This window comes from Barbus barbus (genome assembly GCF_936440315.1).
Source record: "Barbus barbus genome assembly, chromosome: 18".
Taxonomy (NCBI): domain Eukaryota; kingdom Metazoa; phylum Chordata; class Actinopteri; order Cypriniformes; family Cyprinidae; genus Barbus; species Barbus barbus.
Window position 1 is genome coordinate 8,572,510 of NC_136746.1, and position 18,386 is coordinate 8,590,895.

An 18,386-nucleotide genomic window follows, 5' to 3' on the forward strand; every position below is an offset into this window, starting at 1 on the left:
AAAAAAAAAAATGTAAATGTGTCTTAGATCACTTGATGCTTAAATGCTACACTATCTCCGTGTGCATGACTTGATGTAGTGTCAAAAATGAACTTTTTAATTATTATTTTTAATAGGCAACATTAGGGTGTCGATTTTCAAGCCAGTTTTCATTGCATCATAACAATTTATGTTCAGTCAACACATAATAAATGTGATAAGCTCAGAAAATAATATTATTAAATATATAAAATATTACATATCATAAATTCCCCCCTAATATTTTAAATAGTTGATTAAATTTGTCCCTTTCCGTGGCATTCCTGCCACAAGCCCTGGTTCTGATGTGTAGTGAGTGAGTGAGTCTAGCTGGGAATGCAGCTCTACTCGGATCTTAGCGAGTGACGCATTGCGGCTGCGAAAGGACCAATCAGAAGCCGCCTCTCCTGGCCATAGCGTACAGTACTGCTATTGCCGCATCACACTTTAGCAGAATGTATGAGTCCGCCGGTTAGTTAGTTCCGCTAAAAACAGGTCCAGCTCTCTGCATTTGGCACATCTTTGCGATTTGAAGACGTCGCTATCGTATAAGATCCACGGTACTCTGTATTGCACGTTCAGGCATCACAATAGTGATATTTTTGACGATCGTTTCTGATAGGGAAGGAAGTGTGTTGGCGGATGTAGAGAGAGCAGGGGGAGGAGTCTATAAGCGACCATTAAAGGCGCGTCTTGCTCTGTATGAGTGCATCCTGTTTGTTTGCCAGCTGCGGACTGTTGTTCTGTGTGGAGATACATCTGTTAAAACAGCGCGATGGTGAGTAAAAACTGTTATATTTTAACTTCACTGTTTATTTAGTGCAAAACGCAGTTATTATAGTCAGCATATGTAAAATAATGCGCGTTACAGTCGGCATACAGTTCCTTGATATTGAATGGCTGTGTATAATTTTCCTTTAATTTATGGGAGTGATATGGTTTAGTAGCAGGCAGTCTTCTGCCGTGGTTTTATGTAGGCGTAGGCATTTAATTTCGTATGTAAACATCAAGTTAAATATTCAGTTCTTGCTGTAACTTGTAATAATTTAAAGCAACAGCTTGGAAAAGCTTCATTGATGGCGAATACAGGCGCGTCAGCTGCAAATATGGCGCATTTCTGTCGCGCTTTTAGCTCATGTTTGAATATATATATACTATATATATATATATACTTATATGGAAAGCATTTGATGTCTGTGGTCTTTTAATTTAACCATCTTTAAATGAATAAAGCAGTACAAAGACTTTAAGAGGGGTTGCGCCACCTTCTGCAGTTTGGCATAGTTCATCCCAAAATGAAAACTGGCATTTATTGACTCTCGTGTTGCTATAAATTCATAAGACTGATTGACTTTCTAATTTGGAAGACAAAAGGAGATGTAAGGGTCTAATACCCCCCCCCCCCCCCCCCCCCACACACACACACACACACACACACACATAATGAAAGCGAATGAAGCTGTCATTCTGTCTAATTCTGGGGTGAATTATTCCTTTAATAGAAGAGAATCTGATCTTTTGTGACGTCTGTGTTTTAAGCCACCAATTTTGCTATTAATAGTGGATCAGTATATGTTTTCTGATGGCTGATTTGTACATTTTTAGATGAGGTGTCATCCTCGTTTTCAGTGTGTGTCTTCTCTTTTTCTTCTTTGCAGGCTGACCAGTTGACAGAAGAGCAGATTGCCGGTAAGATATACCCCCTCCTGTCCACTTGCACGTGGCCGGTGGTGTGGATTCGGTGGTTTTACCCCCTTCTCCGCCCCCCTCTCTCCGTGGATTTATCTTATTTCCTTTTATGGCGAGCCTTGAGACTCGGTCGGGACACATTCCCTGAATGAATGGACAGGTTGTTGTGTTGGGAAACCTGTAACACCAGTGTTTAAGACTTAGTGAATGAGTAATTCCCAGGGCTTGTAGTTTTCGATGAGCACACCCTCTTCTCTGTTGGAGAGAGTTAGTAACTGCAGGCACCGAGGAACAAGGGTGTGTCCCCTGTTGGACTGAACATCTCGATGGCTTTGACGTGAAGTTACTGTTTCACCAGGCGCTGGTTCAGTTTGAGTCATTTATGACCTAATATTGCAGGTTCCGCTATCATGATGGACTTGTATGGGTGGGACATGCTGTCATTATAATGCATTTCTAGGGTGTTTGGCTTATTTAGGTAACTTTAAGTAGCCAAGTGTTAAATTTGTGAATTCTGTTTTTCTCTGTGTATCTTATATGAGCTAGAATTGTGATAGTGTGCTCGTTTATGTCAACAGAAATATTTTGGGGTTCATGTTTCTGGTGTTACGTGCAAAGGCCATCCAGTCTATTCTAAATACATTGGAAGAAAATGGATGTGAAACCTCTCACTTTCAAGATGCACGGCTTTTGTTTTTTACTAATGTTTTAACCGTGGTTGTGCGATTACAGTTGAGAACCTCAAACACATAGGCTGTGAAACCATTTAGGTCATTGTGGCCGGTCACTATAGCGACAGTGAGGTCATGGTGGTTTATCCATGGAGACCTAGTCACTGAAGTGTGCTTCCCTGGAGATCGTGTGAGGTCACGACAGTGTTTCCATACTGCTCTGAAGTCTAGATCCTATATCAGCTCAATGGGGTCACAGCATTAGATCTCCATATGGTTCAGCGGGTCTCCATAGGAACAGAGTGAGGTCACAAGTGCTGGATCTCAATAGAAACCGTGCCTCTGAGTTGATGGTTTGCATAGAAGCAGGGTAAGGTTTTGTTTGCACGGGGACAGGCCGTTGTAGCAGCCAGTGGCATTTTTACATAGATGCATCACTTTTCTCTTTAGAGGAATTGATGTCTGGGACTTTTGTTTTCCATTTTAGTCATTCAAGCCTGTTCTAGTTTTGGTGTCACACTTGTTCTTCCTGCGTGTGTCTTGTGTAATAAACTGATAATTACAGATTAATGTAGCAATGGAGGCGTGTATGTAGAGTTTTTTGTGTGTGTGTGTGTGTGTGCATACTGTAATATTCATTGTGAGTATGGACAGCTTTGCTGTTGCTTTCTGTAGTTGTCTCTCTGATCATACATTTTAAAGCTGACATGAAACTTTGTTTGCTTCCAAAATTCTATTTTTTCTGAATGCAGCGTGAATTTCAGTGAAAGCAAATATTCATCAGGATATGTTGTTGGTTTGATTTGTAAAAGTGGCCGTTATTTTCCAGAATGAAGCCTTATGGATTTATGTCAGCCAAAAAGCTAAAACATTTGTTTTCTTTAGAACAACAGGCACTGATGAATCGATTGTTCATTAAGACCAGGAACATTCGTTAATGTAAACAAAGTCAGTATGCGTCATGTTGACTTTAAATGCTCTTTGGCTTCAAGCTTCTTTGGCATTAATATCTGAAAAAGCTTGTTTTGGAAGTGAATGTGTAAAGAAGGGCATCCCTTCTTCGGAACTGGCCCCACTGGTTCCTCTGTGTCTGTTGTGTTCAGTGTTTGTTTATCTTTGGGAGATTCTGTTAATACAAGGTCCTGCTTCATTTATCTGTCACCCTTCGCAGAATTCAAAGAGGCTTTCTCACTCTTTGACAAGGACGGCGATGGCACCATCACAACCAAAGAGCTGGGTACTGTCATGCGCTCGCTCGGACAGAATCCAACAGAGGCTGAGCTGCAAGACATGATCAATGAAGTGGATGCTGATGGTAAGGACGACTGTGAGCATCCATCCTCGACCCAAGTGTTGAATGATAAAAGTTGGGGCTTGTTAAAAAATAAATACTTCTGCTTTCTGCACAGGAAATGGGACGATAGACTTCCCAGAGTTCCTGACCATGATGGCGAGGAAGATGAAGGACACAGACAGCGAGGAGGAGATCAGAGAAGCATTCCGTGTCTTTGATAAGGTAAAGCTCGTCCTGTTCCAGAATAGCGCCACACGTGAAGTCACGTGCAGTTGCTGACCTGGATATCCTGTGCTTTAGGATGGGAATGGCTACATCAGCGCAGCTGAACTGCGTCACGTCATGACAAACCTCGGAGAGAAGTTGACCGACGAAGAGGTTGATGAGATGATCAGAGAAGCAGACATTGATGGAGACGGACAGGTTAACTACGAAGGTGAGTTCATTGTGAAGTTGATTTATAACAACTCGTCCTCAATAAGAGTGAGACTGCGCGATCACAGCTTATCAGAACGTGGTTTGTTTAATTGGGATTTCTGGGCCAATAAGATTTCCACAAGACATGCAACTTTACTTCACGGATGAAATCGTCTCCTCTTTCGGAAACGGACTAACACGTTCTCTGTCTCCACAGAATTTGTACAGATGATGACGGCGAAATGAAGGCCTTGTACAGATCCTCTCTCTTCTATAAATAATTTGCCTTTTTTCTGTTTAATTTATCTGTAAAACGTTAAGTCCCCTCCCCTTCCTCCTCCCGGCTGTCCAAAGGAACTGCATGTAAACTGCATAGGATCTTCAGTCCTCATGTCCCTTTCTTTTGCTGTCATCGTGTTTTTGGAGTGGCGGTGCGGTTACACGATCAGGTGCTTGTTGCCGCGAAGAGGGGGTTGTGACGTGCAAAAAAACCTCACGTCACGTCTGTCTACCCTCCTCATGCGTAGCAAGAGTGGAGACCTGCCAGCTGGTTGTCTCTTGGCAGCGACGCTGGCATGGCATCAATGTAGAGGAGTAACTCTGCATGGACTATGGACAAAGTATATAATATATATATGAAATTTCTCAGCATTGCACTACTGCAAAAAAAAAAAAGACACGGGTGTATCTACAAGATACTCGTACATAAACTCTTTTTGTATCTGCTGTTCTATACCAAGAACTAGTTTGAATCTTACAATGCTTTTAAATGTTTTATTCACTTATTCACACTATTTTTTTTCTTTCTTTACTTCTTCGTTTCTTTTTTTTTTAAAAGCCGCTTAATGGCATTGTCATGCCTCAGATAGTCCATTCCAAGTTGTATATTTGTTTTCCAATAAAATTTACTATTTACCCATACTGAAAAGTTTCTTTGTTTGCGATGCGTCTTTTAGCATCTAATTAAAAACTCTTATGTTAATCATTATGCATCCCAGAGCTGATTTATAGTGGTTTGAAACCGCTAATTTAACCGAGATGTTTACAATATTTATTGTAATAGTTGAAATGATTCATTTGTAAATCACTATTCAATGCGTCTCTGAGTCAGCTGGAAAAAATGTGTATACACAGGAAAGGATTGGGGTGAGGCCTCCATGTCAAAAAAGCTCATTAAAGTACTCTTGAATGACAAATGTTGTATGTCATTATTCCATTGACTATAAATATGTGTTATTCAGAAATGTAGCTGTGGGGCTAGTTGTTTTTATGTATCTTTGGAGTATGCTGTACTAAGACCTAGTGTTACACAATATTAGCGAAGTTATTAGACCTCTATAAAGCAGCATGCATGCATTTGGTTTAAAGATTTTCTAGACTAACACTAGAGGAGCGTTTTGGGTAATGCAGAGCAAAAGTATGAGAATGTTACACTGATTTTTTTTTTTTTTTTTTCATGAGCTCATTACAATAATCGCAGTAAGCCGTGAAGCATGGCTTGGTTATTCACGGTATGTCAGTGTTGAAGTGCACTGGTACGAGAGACAGCTCTGACAAACAGTAAACACTGGGCCCTTCAGCTGCTTGTTAGAAGCATGTGTTCCTGGTCACCTAACAACAGAGCAGATCATTCTGCCCTAAACTCCCAGAGAGAGCTGCTTTCTTTGCTGTTATTCATGCGTGACAAACCCTTGCAAACGCGTTTATATAAATCAAACTATTTTAAATCGTTTCAGCAACTTAGATTTAAGTTTGGCTGATTTTTTTTTTTGCAGAACTCTGCAGATTCTTTATGAGAAATTGAATCATATGTGACCCTGGACCACAAAACCAGTCATAAGGATGACTGGACAGGACAATATTTAGTCGAGACATAACCATTTGAAAATCTGGAATCTGAGGGTGCAAAACAATCTAAATATTGAGAAGTTGTCCAAGTTCTTGACAATGCATATTACTAATCAAAAATTAAGTTTTGATATATTTATGGTAGGAAATTTACAAAATATCTTCATGGAATGTGATCTTAATATCCTGATTAATTTTGGCATAAAAGAAAAATCAATCATTTTGATCCATACAATGTATTGTTGGCTATTGCTACTTATGACTAGTTTTGTTGTCTAACGTAACATATGTACATACAGAATGAGTAAAATAGCAGTTTATCTAGTCTGGAAAAAAAAATGATAAGAAATGACTGAATTTAGATTGAAATTTCAGAATTTTGATGTACAAACTAATCAAGATACTTTTTTTACAATATCAAACTAAATCAGCAAATGTAACTAATGAATAAGGGAGCAAACAAATAGCAGAACTTGTGTATTCAGTACTCTTGATTAATAGTTAAATAGTGTTAGTATCTAAGCAACGCTTCTTGTCCTTGAGGTGTCTGTTACAGAAGACAAACAGGAACAACAGAAGTATGACCACAGGAAGAGAGAAAACATTACCCAAAGGAAAAGGTATAGATGGGGTAAGTTTTCACATTTACTGCGGTGGAAGACCATATTTCTCTATTGCACAGGGATCTTCAGTCATGCAGAGTTTAAGGGGTTTCGTTCCAACCCTCACCAAACACACCTTCTAGTAATTTTCTAACAAACGTGTTTGATCTGAGTTGGATCAATGTGCACCTACAAAGGTTTGATGACAATAATGGTTTTTTTTTTAATTGATTTATTAATACTCTTACAAAGCAAGGATGCGTTCAATTGATCAAGTGACAGTAAACACATTTATAATTGTACAAAAATGTTCTTTTAAACTTAAATTCATCAAAGTATTCTGAAAAAAGTTGTTTTTATTCTGAAACTGAAAGAAATGTACACTGACAGAAGTGGGTGGTGGAGAAACACTTAAGGTAGGTGATATTTTACGAAATATCCAGCAAAGAGTTAAAAATAACAAGAACACTTGTTCTGAAACATTTATGTGCATTTTTGGTGTACAAGTGGCAAACATAAGGCCTGTTTCAAAGCACACACGAAAGCAGCTTGTATTTATTTTGGTTCTCATATTAACAGGTTACAGCTTTCACACTGCCTGCATAAGCAGCACCGTATAGCTGCAAGTAGACCTTATTTTTGCCATGGAAAAAAAAGCATTATAAACCTACTATCGATACAATTTTGTTTTCAGTCCAGCCGTTTCTTAAACTTTGGGCTTCACATCATGTAGATTAATAGCCCTTTGGATGTGAATGTGGATTTCCTATTTTACAAAAGCACATAATATTCAGTGTAGTACCCCAAGGAATCATGTTAGGCGTGAAACTGGTGTAAAATAGGTCTCCTCTTTCTTCCACCAGGACTATCCCATTCCTGGCAGTTACCACATTCGGGACTTCATAGAGGAGATGGGTCTTAACCCTGTGCATAGGACGTATAGCTTCAAAGGCCCCGAGTGAAACACCCTCATGTCGACTGTGCGTTGAGGGGACATGCTATTGCCTGGAGCATATAACTTCACCGACTCAACCAATGAGGCTCTGCGGCGCCAGGCAACTTGCTCTTCAAAAGCTGCCCCAGACCAGACATCCACACTTTGGGCCTCAGGGATAAGGTCAGTCAGTCACCGAAATCAGTGCCCTGTGCCCTGACATCACCAGCATTTCAACTCATGCCGCAACTACGTGCACTTTTAAGTCCCAGCAGTGAAATTTTAGATTTACGTTAAAATTTGTCATATGATGCTTTATAAATATATTCACAGTGTCATTACACAAATATATGATTAATGTGATTTAATATAAAATTATGAAGCATTTATAGGTCCAAACACCACTTTTTGTTCATGTCCCACAACTCTGTTCACAATGTTGAGATACATAAAATAAGCTAATTGAATTGCAATTTGACATGGAATTGATTAATATACATATTAATTTACAGCATCTTAAATTTTTTGTATTATTTAATTATCTTTTTTTTTCTCAACTAAATGCTCCCAATTAGCTGCAATATTAGCAAAAATGTCATTTCTGCAAGATGTCTTTACCGCAGCAAATTTAGGTGTTGCAGTAGAGACAAGTTCAAGGTTTACTGTATATTAAATTACAAATATTCAGTCTATATTTAATATTCAGTCTATTCTTTTTCTTTTATACTGTTGTTCTCTAGAGTAGCCTATTTTTGATTTCATGGCACTTTAACATTGTGTCCTTACCGACACAAGATGTCATTACCGTAGCTTTATTTATTTTTTCATATTTTTATTTGCAAAAAAATGTTTTAACACTTAAGTTGAGATGATTTACACATTGAAATTGCAACATCTGTCATAAAAAGCTAAATATGTTATCTTTAGTGTGTATGGAAACAACTGACATCTAAGGTTAGTCTAAATTTTATATGGCATAGAGAAAACCATGAAATCCCGTATTTTGTATATTACTTTTTAATATCAGTATTTACAAAACTGCACAACATTTGAAAAAGCTATTTAAATTTTTTATAGAAATTAAAAAAAGAAAAATGTATATAATGAACGTTATCGTAACGTTGCGGTAAGGACATTTTGGCTGAAAAACATAAAAAATAAACATGTTCCAGATTAAAATCTTAATGACTCCATATAATTTTGTTGACCTTTTTATATGTATTACAGTGCAGTGAAATGGAACAAAATGCAGGGTCAACACACAGAACAAAATATAGCCAGCTGAACGAACGCAGTTCACACGAATCACACAGAATGCTTTTTACTGTTAAAAGTACGATAGTGCAGTGAGATGTGAGTTTTGAGATGCATTTTTAAAAACTGAACCTTCTTAACAGTTAGACAGTATAGCGCATGTTGACATAGGAAAATGAATGGAACGGAACAAGTGCATATGGTCAATTGGAATGGAAAAACCTACATTTTCCCACAAAAGGCCTACATTTTCCGGCCGGTAGGTGTTTCTGGTCTACAGGTTTCAACAAATTGATTCAGAAATCTGATGAGGTAATTATACCACTGTTCAGAATTGGTTTCTATGCTTTATAACTTTGCCCAGAATTCAATGTGACAGAGTTTTAATTAAGACAGCTGAATGTAAACAAATAGCTGTTTGTTGCACCCCTGACCCCAATCATTTCTAAGCATTAAAACGTTCCTCAAGGTGGCTACAACATTCTGCCTTTTATTCCATGACATGTATGTATATGTTTAGTGTAAACAGCATTACGCTGAAGTTTCTTAGTACCTGACACTAAAAACAGGCAACATATTTATGTGATAATCAGTGGCTGGAGCTCACACTCAGTATGTGAAAACAATTGGTTTATGTGGTGTTTGTGTGTGTTTAACGCAGGATATTAACTTCTCATGGTGCTTTCCATTGCATTTGCACTTGATGCTCAAATCCATGTGTTTCTGGCTTTCTGTGATGTACTTACCTGAACACTGTTGCTGCTGATTTAAACAACTTTCCAAATTATTTGTTACTTTTTTTATTGTGGGGAAAAACTTATACAGACATATATTGACATACAGTTGACAAAAAAGTGTTAAAATTGACATAAGTTATCTTAGGTCCTGTAACTTGTTATCATTTCTTCTGAACGTTTTAAATAATCTTTGTAATCACTAGTTCATTTTAAATGCTGCAAGACATTTACATTACTTGCTGTTGTAGACTTGTTTAAATGTTTTAGATGAATTCTAGAGCAGTGGTTCTCAACCAGGCTTCCGGGGTCAACTTGTGATAACTTAAAATGATTTAAAATAAGACTAAACAAGCTTTAAATTATACTAAAGTAGCTCAAAAACATACCTTTAACACTGGTTAAACGTAGAGGAACATTCAATTCCTAAAATTCAGTAAATAGTTTAACTAATGTGGACAATTAATCAATTTAGCGTTGAAGTATCAAGCCAAATATCTAATGTTCAAAGTTTACTCAATTTAATTGTTCTAAAAGGCCTTAAATAAAAAGTTAACACTTTTTCATAGCTTTGGAAATTTACTGCTGAAATCAAGAAACAGTGGAGATTTTTTCCACTAAATAAGAAGAAATGAGAGGACATATTGCTTCATAATGACCAGTCAAATGTGTTATCTGAAAATGCAACTGAAAGGTATGACTACTTCTTAAAAAATGCGATTGAGTAAAAGTATTCAGTTTCAGTAGTACACAAGTTCCTCAAAATAGTATGAAATACAGTTACCCAAGTACTTCACAGACTTCTGAATTATAGAAGGTCACATGACAGGACAGTGATAAAAGTGCTGTAAATTTCATGTCAACTACCCATTTTACCGTAAATGAGAATATAAATGAATAAGTAAATACATACAATGCATTATTTTTGTAATGGGGCCAATAAAATATTAGCAGAGCAAGTACAAATCTGAATCACAGTCTGACCTATTGTTGAGGCCTGTAGCGTTTCACCTGTCTGTTGACTCTTTCCTCTCCTCCAGCCTGTCTGCACCGTTTTATTGTCTTGTATTATGACACTGGTCTCTTATTGCAGACACGTGATGTTCCGATCAGTGGTACAGAGGGTCAGCTTTCTCCCGGTAAACTAATCTATTATGTGCATATTAAATGCTTTTCCTGTTTTTGCCCAGAATGTTTTCTAAAGCATCTAGTTTCCTGTGAGTGAGTTTCACTGCTGTGCGTCAGTGTTGCACCATGGCTTCAGTGGCGTGTTGGCTGGTTATTCGAGCTGTGCTGGCAGCTGTCTGGTGTTGACGGAACAGTGAGGATGCTAAGTCATCCTCTGGGTCTCATTAGACTGAACGTTAGGGCTTTGTGTGGTTGTAAGAGTGTGTCATTTCATGTAAGACAAGTGTTTTGTCAAAGGTTAAGTAGCTAAGAAACCTCAAGCTTATTCTTAAGATGGCAGATCAGCAGCAAACAGCCAAATTCTATTACTCGCTGGATGATCTTTTATAGCTTAAGACTGTAATACACAAAACACTTCTTCTGAACATATATTAAAACACTAGACATCGTACACTTGCCAATATTGTAAGTGGTTATACTAGGCATCACACACTACCAGACTTTCAAGTCTTTCTGAACACAATAAACTTATGGAGAAGCAGAAAACGCGCATGCGCATCACAGAGCTAGTGCAAGACGAGCATTTGTTGTTAAAAAGTAGATAAATTAATATATTTTTTTAGAAATTGACCGATCGCTTCGACAGATAAGACCCTTATTCCTCAGCTGGGATCGTGTCGAGCCCTTTGAAGCTGCACTGAAACTGCAATTTGGACCTTCAACTCGTCGCCTCCCATTGAAGTCCACTATATGGAGAAAAATCCTGGAATGTTTTCCTCAAAAACCTTCATTTCTTTTTCGACTGAAGAAAGACATGAACATCTTGGATGACATAGGAGTGAGTAAATTATCAGGAAAATGTTATTCTGGAAGTGAGTCTGTCTGCAACATACAAAAACAGACAAGTGGAGTGATTCAAATAGTGACACGTCCCAATGCTGTTGGACTGTAACATCAGGCTGTGTGCTAATCTCAGAACCCTCTGATAGTATTTCTTAGGAGATATAAAAATAGACATGTAATAAGACAGTTGTTGGCAAAGTAAGCATATAGAGCTATAAAATTAATGTGGATAGCATAGTTCAGGTTATTTGATGAAAAAAGGTCTCTTGTTTCTAAAACTCAATTACCAGGGTATTTCGAACAGGGGAAAGGTGTAATTTAACCTAATTGATACCTAAGAGAACAAATGAGATACTATAAAGACCTTATCATTGCTGGGTCATTTTGGCCTTCACAGATCCAACATTTGAAAATATAATGAAATAGTTTTTTTTAATTACTAATATCGTATTTTTCTTTGCGGAGTTGTGAGTTGCTGGCAGTGGAGGGTGTTGAATTTGGCCCTTCTAGACAGGACTCATTACACCCGTAATGAAATAATAGCTCAGTGCCTCTACAGACATGTGCACTATGGCACAGCTATCCGCTCTTATCCAGGGGAATGTCGAGCTGGCTGGTCGTAACATAGAAGAAGGGCGCAACGGCATGAGGGCTCTAAGACCATTGGAAGCTGACCTCATCGGCAAGCAGGCAGAGGGAACTGAGCTCCCCTGCGGCCAGCATTAACACCTCCGGCACAGTTCAACCCACTACACACCACAGCACAGGCCAGCTGGATCAAGTGAAGCCGCCGGGGGAGTCAAATGGCATATAATGATAGCAGACAGCTTTTCTAGCACAGGCGTTTTCTCAACTACACTTTTGAAAGCAAATAAATAGGCCTATTGGTGTTTATGCATTAAAGCTAAAGTTGATGAATTGCTTTTTTGGGGATTTGATCTTCTAATTTAATTTTGGATCTTTAAATAATAGCTCAGCCAAAAGGAGAAGTTTAACAGAATGTCCTAGCTGCTCTATTCCATACAATGGAAGCGAGTAGTGACTTAAACTAATATGGTCCGAAATTCTAAAAGAGGTCCTAAAAGGATCATTTCTCTTTTGTTTCATTGACTTCCACTGACGGATTTAGAAGGAGGGACCAGCACCTGGACATTACAACCCAAGACCATGCATTGCAGTCACTTCCTGCTTTAGGTCTACTGTACCACGGCTGTAAAGCATGCACTCGGTAAGCTATAAACAGCAAAACCAGTTTTAAGGCCAAAAAACACCACAGCCAGTGTATTGACCATCATATAGAGGAAGGAAGTACATGTTTTTGAGTGAAATGATGTTAAAAATGTCAAAACCTTGCTATTTTGCCTGTTTTTGACAGGGAACTCCAGGGTCAGGTGTGTATGAGACCACATGGCACAAAGGTCAGCGGCTTAGCACTGATGTCAAAGTGGACTGGGCCCATGACCTCCTTTTTCGCAACATACCTTGAACTTCATATATTGCTTTTTTATTATTTCCCATTCTTTTGCAATTAAAGTGTTTCCCACTGACCTTCAGTGTTGAAATGTAGTTGAAATACAGTGCTGCCAGCTGTTGTTTTAACATTGGAACAAAAAATCAATAATTCTGAATTGTTGTAAAAAAAAAAGTTAACAAAAGATGTATGTCTACACTGAAAGTTTAACAAGATATTGAAGAGACATTGAAACAACATTGCCATATTTACATTGATTCCATTTGAAAAATCAAAACAAAATTCAATAGTGATTCAACCTTTATCCATGATGTTGCTTCACCTGTGAATAATTGTTTAAATGCTCCCCTCTTAAAAGGGTACAAATCAATTAAAAATGATTATGAAATACATATTTTTAAAAATATTATTTTAAGATGAAAGTATATTACAGGTGCACATTTAATACATTTTCACACACTTTAATTTCACAATGCAAGGTTTCATTGCTATCTCTATTAGTCATGCTCTGACCGCCCATATCCACCTTTTTCCAAACGAGCCCACTGTATTTAAAATTATGTGAGGAACTTCCGGTTTAGGGAAGTTCCGTTCAAAAAGACTGTAACAAATCATTTCAAATCATAAGATTGTGCTACAAATAATCCTTATCCGTCATTTTGACTGAATGGGCTGTAAATTTTCATTCATTTTCTTTCCAGGTTTGATTTCACACGGATGCTGTAAAATGTAATTGTTACTAAATATATACATATATTACTATAATGATATTTAACACGTCCGTAATATTGCTGTGGATAGAAGGAGGATCTTTAGGAATTACTCACGGTATGTTGAAAGTAATTTGTTAATGCTTTTACACTTTTAAATTTCCTTTTAATGATCGATGGTTGAAGGGTGAGTAAAATAATGTCACCGCATTGGACCCAGTTTTTGGAAAATGCTTGCTATTGCATTCACAGAGCGAACCTTTTGCTGATTGTTTACAGTGTAAACGGAAGTTACTCCTATAATTTGTGCAAAGTGTTATGGGGCGTAGGAAAAACATGGATAATGCACAAAGCTTTGTGATGACTCTCACACTCACATAACTCATTCAGCCTGAACAAAGAGGTCAGTGTCACACAATAAAACAGCTGTTTACAACACTCTCACACCAATAGCTAGATTAACTCCATTGTTGAGGTCCTGAATAATTCTGCTGACATTAATGAGACTGAGAATGTAGTCTCCGTGTGGGTTATACATTGAGAGAGCGATAGAGAAACATTAGTCAAATGCATGCATCTCGTGTCTACAGCCGAATCACAGCCATGCTGGTATAGAGCGATATCACGCGGCTGCTAGTGTGATATTGCTCATATATACTGTTTTATAAAAGAAGGGAAACCAAAACTATTGGGGTCAAATCAACAACTGCACAAAGTCAGTACAAAATTAGTATACCCGTGCCCAAGATAAGTGCACCGCTAAGATGGTGACCATTTCCATTCTTCCCAAAATAGAATGTGAACGAGACTAATGTGCAGTCAGGTGACACTGTAGGGCTTCATGTCTTTTCTAACAGGGTCAGGTTCAGAGTCAATATCACACAAGACAAAAGTGTTTGGAGGCTTCGTATCATGTTACATTGCAATGGTCAGGTGCTGGTACTATATCACAGGTCTATTATATGACTCATAATACTTTAAAGAGGATGGTCTGGGATCAGGACAGCAGGGAGTGGTACTATTGTTTGTGAAATATGAACAGCACAAATTGTGTAGCAGCTTATTTTGTCCATATACTGAGAACAAGAACTGATTGAGCACTCCGAATGTGAGGGTGAATGCAAGGTTAACGACATTGAAAACAATGACAATCAATACATTTAAAGTGGTCATATCATCATTTTTTTTAAAGTTTGTAAATCCCCACCACCACTCAAACCAGTGTTTTTAATGACCATTTTCATCCTCTTTCTGATTCTAAAAATTAAATGGGTATTTCTGATTTTTGTCATGTCCTCTTTGCATATGCAATGAGTAATATTGCTTTTTCTTTAGTAACTGTCTCCCATTATGACAGATTAATAAAATAATTCATGCTGAAATGTGCTGAATAATTGTTTGGTCAGATTTTGTTATTTTATTATAATTAAGACATTTTTACGGTTTTAATTAATATTTTCAATTACTTCTTATTTTATATTTACTTGTAATTTAATTTTAAATAATTTAATCTAAAATAATTTAATTTTAGGTTAAGTTTTAGTAACAATGTCATTTTTATTTTTCATAAACATGTCTAAATTGGTTTCTTTTTTAGATTTATACTAATGTTATTTCAGTTTTAGCTATTTTCGCGCATCAAGATATATATCTAATAGTATATATTTCTAATAGTAAACTTCAGCCACGTTTATAACTTTAAGAATCTTTGGAAGGATAAGCAGAATGACAACATTTGATTTGCCGTTATACGACCCATTTAAAACACCAGCACGTCCGTCATTTACAACCTACCTACTACCACAAACATACAAAAATAGATCTACTGTAAATAAACAGTAAAAGCATAAGAAACACAAAATGTCATTGGGTTTGTGTCATTTTCCAGCATCATAACTTTGTACCATCCTTATCAAAAACAAAGCCATCAATCAGTGGGCAGCCAGCTGTCAGGGCTGTAACTCAGTCTGGACACCTGACCTTCCATGACTCCAGGGTCCTGCCCCAGTCTGAGCAGGAGCAGCAACCAGAGAGCCGTCCGAGGCTGGGACAGTGTCACACACGGCAGAGCTACACCTGAGAGAAAAGGTTTTCTCATGATGCCGATCGCTTTGTTTCATTAGCACATAATCAATCCAGAAGAATAAACATATGAGCAGGAACTTGACAAACATGCTGTTTAGTGACCTGCATGTGCTGATGCCCTCAAAAGCATTACCATGATCTGCAATAGAGTAACTTCTCTTATTTCCCATTAATTTGACTGAATTGGTCAGTGATCATGGATATTCATAAATACAACATTCAGGAGTTTTGATACCGTGCAGTTGCACTTTAGGTATACTAAACTGGTATACTTAAAGTCTGCTCAATTGGAACAACTAATTTAATGCACTATAATTGTGCGGAAGTAGTGCTGAAGTCCAACTAAAAATATACTCAAGTATATTTGATTGTGCTAAAGTGGAACTATTGCAACAAGTAAACTTCAGGTACACTTAAAATACCTTACATTTAAAGACCAAACCTCATCAATAGTGACATTACAACACATTTTAGGTTCAACATTACGAAATTTGCATTGTGCACAAGTAGTACTCCAAATAAAGTTTAGTTTTATTTTTTTTTATCAGTAAGTATCGAGCGGCATTTCAGTAAATATGTTAATAGATTTGAACTATAGTATGAAATAAATGTATTTTAAATATATTACTTTTTTACTAGGTTATGTATACTATATGGACTAAAGTACACTACATGTGTGTAAAAGTGTCCACCGCTCTGCTGATTCATAGCTAAAGAGTTCCAAACTTCCACTGGCATCAATATCAGCACAAACACTCAGTGCAGTGAGAGCTTCATGGATGAGTTTCCTTGGCCGAGCAGCTGCATGCAAGCCTCACCACGTACAATGCCAAGCGTCGTAAAATACGAATCAAGCTTCTGTTTGGCAGTCTGATGGACAAGTCTGGGTTTGGCAGATGCCAGGAGAATGTTTACCTGCCTTCCTTCGTTGTACATTCCAAGACTAAAGCATACCATGCTTTCAAGTTTCTGGGAAGTTTGAGGAAGACCCCTTTCTACTCCAGCATGGCTTTGGCCCGGTGCACAACGCAAGGTCCATTAAGACATGGTTGGATATGTTTGGTGTAGAAGAACTTGACTTGAACTTAACTTGAAAATTGAAGGCACATTGATACTCCACCCAAAAATAGAAATTCTGTCTTCTTTTCTCACCCTCATGTTATTCCAAACCTGTATGATACATAACATTTTTTAGAAGTTCTTGGACCAACATTCTTGAAAATTCTTCATCTTTTATGTTCAATTGAAGAAGGAAGTCATACAGGTTTGAAATAACAAGAGGGTGAATTGAGAATAAAGAAGACAGAATTTTCATTTGTGGGTGGACCATCCCTTTAACAATTTCAGAGCTTATGGGTTCTTCTGTCCTAAAAGGTCTGTACATAATCTATTTCTCTATGCAGAACATGATCGCTAGTTTTACTTCCAGAACCCTGTTGTTTTGCTCCATTAAATGATTAACTAAGGAAATCCCAAAAGACAATCTTCCACTTCAAAGGCTTCCATCTAATCATTCCCTTTTCTTTCAAAATGTATGCACCATAATGAGCCCAGCTCTCCTGTGTGAGCCATACAGGAACATTGTTATGTGAAGGGATGCTGGGATCACTCGGTTGGCCTGGTCAGGATAATTATACAGGCTTATGCTAGGAGATAAACAGCATGACTTTATCAGTCAGAACCTCTCCAAATAATCCCATTCATCACCACTGCCACTCCAACTGCCGGACACAGCTGCTAACAGAAAGATGAAATATGTTAAAAATGAATGCTGGTAGACTATAAGTCAATATCATGTTATGCATCACATCTTTTTATGAATCTATGAACACATTTTTAACAATTAGGTATGTACTAATAAAAATATTCTAGCAATGCAATCTTTAACCAAAAAATCAGGTGGTATTACTGTCGATTACTGAATGAAATATTCACATAAAGCATGGACATTTCTGTCACATTTTTTCTTTTAAATTGGGTTTTAGCATGAGAAAGCCTGCACTCTTCCATGTCATGAAATGCTCAAATTCAATGTCTCAACATGGATGTGAATGTAAGTTTTGAATTGCATATAAATGTATTTTAGAACAGACAGAAGCATCGTGCCATTGACCCATTTAACAGGACCTACGTATTATTCCTGCTGTGAAACATGAATTGTTGTGCAGAAGCAGTAGCGAAACAAATGATACTCTATAAATTGCATCGTTTTGAATCACTTCCACATATCAAAACAAACAGAAAGACCAGAAGACCGGTTTCAAACACTAGAAATGGGAGGATGACAGAAATACCTTTTAAAGAACACTTTTGTTCATCTGTGCCAGCAGAAACAGTAGGCATGTACAGTACACAAGTAAACAAGAATCCCACTTATAACACTTATATAACTCAACTCAATAGTCTATGCATTCGTTCAATGCTCTCCCTAATTAACATCTTGATCCCGTCATCAAAGAGAACCAGCTAAAATAGCGCAGCGCTGTTTTCCATGAGGCTTTAGACCCACGTGCTGAAGATCCAACAGCCTCCCCAGAAACTCAAACAAGGCTCGGCTGCTAGGCAACCACAGCCGCCCCAGAGAAAGAAGACCAAGGCTTTTACCAGCAGCACTGGAAACATTACATAAGATCTTAAGGGTTGGAGCTACAGGTCTGAAACCGATATGCAATGAATACAAGAGAAACT

At 37.6% G+C, this 18,386-nt stretch overlaps 1 protein-coding gene across 1 annotated transcript; it reads left to right on the forward strand.

Moving 5' to 3' along the window:
* The first annotated feature begins 438 nt into the window (after nucleotides 1–438).
* On the forward strand, nucleotides 439–5,283 carry calm2a (calmodulin 2a (phosphorylase kinase, delta)). The gene is made up of 6 exons (XM_079440071.1): nucleotides 439–796; nucleotides 1,677–1,707; nucleotides 3,550–3,693; nucleotides 3,788–3,894; nucleotides 3,973–4,108; nucleotides 4,307–5,283. Exons 1-6 carry the CDS (start codon nucleotides 794–796, stop codon nucleotides 4,333–4,335), a joined length of 450 nt encoding a protein of 149 aa, XP_079296197.1. The 5' UTR covers nucleotides 439–793; the 3' UTR covers nucleotides 4,336–5,283.
* Nucleotides 5,284–18,386: the final 13,103 nt, after the last annotated feature.

Coding starts and splice junctions, on each gene's coding strand:
- calm2a (XM_079440071.1), top strand. Junction 3,694..3,787: donor CAATGAAGTGGATGCTGATG/GTAAGGACGACT, acceptor CTTTCTGCACAG/GAAATGGGACGATAGACTTC. Junction 4,109..4,306: donor CGGACAGGTTAACTACGAAG/GTGAGTTCATTG, acceptor CTGTCTCCACAG/AATTTGTACAGATGATGACG.